We start from the raw sequence: 3,119 nt of genomic DNA on the forward strand, positions 1-3,119 counted from the left end.
TATACAAAAAAAAAAAAAAAAAAAAATCTTCTCCAAAAAATAATGCTGACACATACACTCTTGTGACATACACTCTTGTGTCCATATAATAATTATTACTATTTTTAAGAGTTTTTTTTTTTTTTTTTAACCTAAGGGCACATGTACTCACTGGAGAGTGGAGAGAGAGAGAGAGAGAGAGAGAGACAGGCAGATACAGTGAGATGGAGAGTGAAAAAGTACACCCCAAGGGGTATGGCCATGCCACAGTCCCTTCTCCATTCTCCTCCTAGGATCTTGGGCAGGTATGTACATGCCTGAGCTTCAAGCCACCAGGTCTGAGACTTGAACTGTGATTGGCTGTGTGAGACTTCAACATAACTGCTATGCCATTTTCTGGCCCCCATAGAATTATTTCTTAAGAATATTTTATGGAGCCAGCAGGTGGTATGTTGGTTAAAGGTGCTGGACTCCTACATGGCTGAGCGTGGTTTGAGTCCTAGACCTGGAGGCTTGTTTTCTAACTTTTTCTCTCTCTCAATATTAAAATAATAATAATAAATAAAGTTAAAAAATAATATTTTATGACCTTAGGATACTTGACTTTTTAAATTTAAACTTGAAATGTTAAAATTTAATGAACTAGATTCATAGATTAGTCAGTTAATTAAAATAAATAGCATTTAGGGACCAGCAGTTGGCATAATGGCTATGTTGCTGGACTCCCATGTAGTCGATTGTGGTTCAAGTCTTGGACCCGGTGGCTTAAACTCACGCCAGGCACATGTGCATGCGTGCCCAAGATCCTGAGAGGAGAATGGAGAAGGGATTGCTGTGTGGCCATCACCCCTTTGGGGTGATTTCTTGCTTTCTGTCTCTTGGTCTCTCTGTTTCTGGTGAGTGCAGGCACCCTATAGCAAAAACATCTCCAATAAATAAATAAATAAATAAAAATAAATTGTATTTGGCGAAACCAGCAGATAGCATGGAGGTTACGTCACTGGACTACCACATAATCTACTGCAGTTCAAGTACCAGACCTGGTGGCTTGAAACTCACGCTGGGTGTGTTTACATGCATGCCCAGGATCCTGGGAGGAGAATGGAGGAGAAGGAATTGCTATGTGGCCATCCCTCCCCCCATCCCCGGGAGTGATTTTTCGCTTTCTGTCTTTTTGTCTCTCCAACGAATGCACGTACCCTATAGTAAAAATATCTAAAACTAAAATAAATAGTACTTGTTTACCAAAATTCATTGGTAGTGGGGGCCAGCAGGTGGTGTAGTGATTGAGGTGCTGGACATTCCCACATGGCCAACCATGGTTTGAGTCCCGGATCTGGTGGCTTGCTTCCCTATTTTCCCTCTTCTCTCTCTCTCTGGTCAAATTAAAATAAATGAATGAGTAAATTAAAAAAAAATCATTTTGGGAGTTATGTATCCTTTAATGTGCTGTAACTAGTATATGACTGTTGTATCTTCAGCTTTTTGCTATAATCTTTTGCTGATTGTGTTATCTTTCATATTATAGGATATTGTTAACATGTAAGTTTAGGTCTTGGGATTCCCAAGATACTGATAAAATGCCGTAATAGAAATTCTAAGTAAGAGATTTATAGAACTCAAGGATTTTCTTCTTGTAATGCATGTTCTTGAAGCAGTATATCCCCAAGGACCCTAACAGTTGCTTTTTTGCTCTCTCATTTTCTCATTTTAGGAAAACTAAAACCAACAATGGCATTCATGTCAGGAAAATTGAAGATTAAAGGAAACATGGCCCTAGCAATCAAATTGGAGAAGCTAATGAATCAGATGAATGCCAGATTGTGAAGGAAAATGGAAAAAAAAATGTTGACTACTATGCTCAGAGTAAAAAAACTCAACAGTTAAAAATCTAATGTTTGTTTTCTTCCCTAATGTATAAGGATATGCCTGTTTTGTTCTGGAAAAAAAATTCTGTATCTGTAAGATTTCAAATTTTAATTAAAACAGCTAGTTTATCATATATAAGCTTCACTAAGTGGAATTCTAAGACATTTTTTTTTTGAGGATTTTACCCTCTGAGCCTTAAATCTCATTCTTCTTTCTTCTTTCATGAAAATTATTTTGAATAACCAGTCAGGGTCATGCAGAAAAATTAGCTTTTTCAAAGCCTCTTTTCATGTAAAAATGAAGCTAATCTTATTTTTTAAATTTAGTTTTAGATTGTATACTCATGAAAATCTTAATATTTTGAAATTTTATATACTTAAAGAAAATCTTCTACAGTGCATTTTAGATAAATCATATAATAAACTACTTACTAAGTAATACTTGTGAAGACTAAATGAGACAAAAAACTTCATTGTGTTAACTAGCTAAATATAGTTATCTATAGGAAAACTATTTAATGTCATTCAAATGTATCCAATTTGAAAGTATGTAAACAATGTCCTAGAATAAAATGATTTTCTTCCCAAAAGTCACAATGTTTTGAAATGGGGGAAGTAGAATAGATGGTCAAGGGCCAACTTATATACACCCCAAGTTCTTGTGCTGAAGTCCTAACTCCCAGTACCTCAGAACGTGACTGGATTTGGAGATGGGGCCTTTAAAGAGGCGATTAAGAGGACCAGCAGAAGGCATAATGGTTTCATTGCTGGATTCCCACATAGTCAACTGTAGTTTGAGTCCCCAACCCAGCAGCTTAAAACTCATGCCGGGCAACCAGAACAGATCTCCGAGAAGTTCTCAAGGGTGTGCTGTATCAGGAAAATTAAACGCAGACACACGGAAATGAGAGTCCAAAAACTAAGAAAGTGGCCAACTTAATCATAGGGACAAGTCTGGAGTTGAATATTATATACCAGAATTTAATCAGGAAAATTGAATCAGAACAGAAGGTAAAAGTACATGAGACTGATAGGTTCATGCACCTACCATTTGAACAGAATCCTAACCTGTTTCCTGGCTTTAAGCAAAGTTCCTTGGCATTTCTTTGATTTAAGTTAAAACTGGTATTCTTAGTACTAATGAGTGAACTCACCATTGAAAGTTAGATTTTGTAGGAAATTGTGTGATCAATGCATTGTGGGTGGGAAGGGAATGGAGGACAATTGTGGACACTGGAGGTGGTGTGAGAGGAGGGTGGGAAGGGACAGAGG

The 3,119-nt window shown here is 37.0% G+C and overlaps 1 protein-coding gene across 1 annotated transcript in view; it reads left to right on the forward strand.

Annotated features, from left to right (window-relative positions):
• Positions 1-1,981, forward strand: part of HSDL2 (hydroxysteroid dehydrogenase like 2) — a 62,897-nt gene extending 60,916 nt beyond the window's left edge. Inside the window, exon 10 of the mRNA XM_027769457.1 lies at positions 1,694-1,981. Within this exon, the coding sequence (XP_027625258.1) occupies positions 1,694-1,806 (113 nt within the window). The 3' untranslated portion in view covers positions 1,807-1,981. The remainder of the gene's footprint in view (positions 1-1,693) is intronic.
• The last annotated feature ends 1,138 nt before the right edge of the window (positions 1,982-3,119 follow it).

Source organism: Tupaia chinensis, unplaced genomic scaffold (genome assembly GCF_000334495.1).
Source record: "Tupaia chinensis unplaced genomic scaffold, TupChi_1.0 Scaffold000081_1, whole genome shotgun sequence".
In the NCBI taxonomy this organism is placed as follows: Eukaryota; Metazoa; Chordata; class Mammalia; order Scandentia; family Tupaiidae; genus Tupaia; species Tupaia belangeri.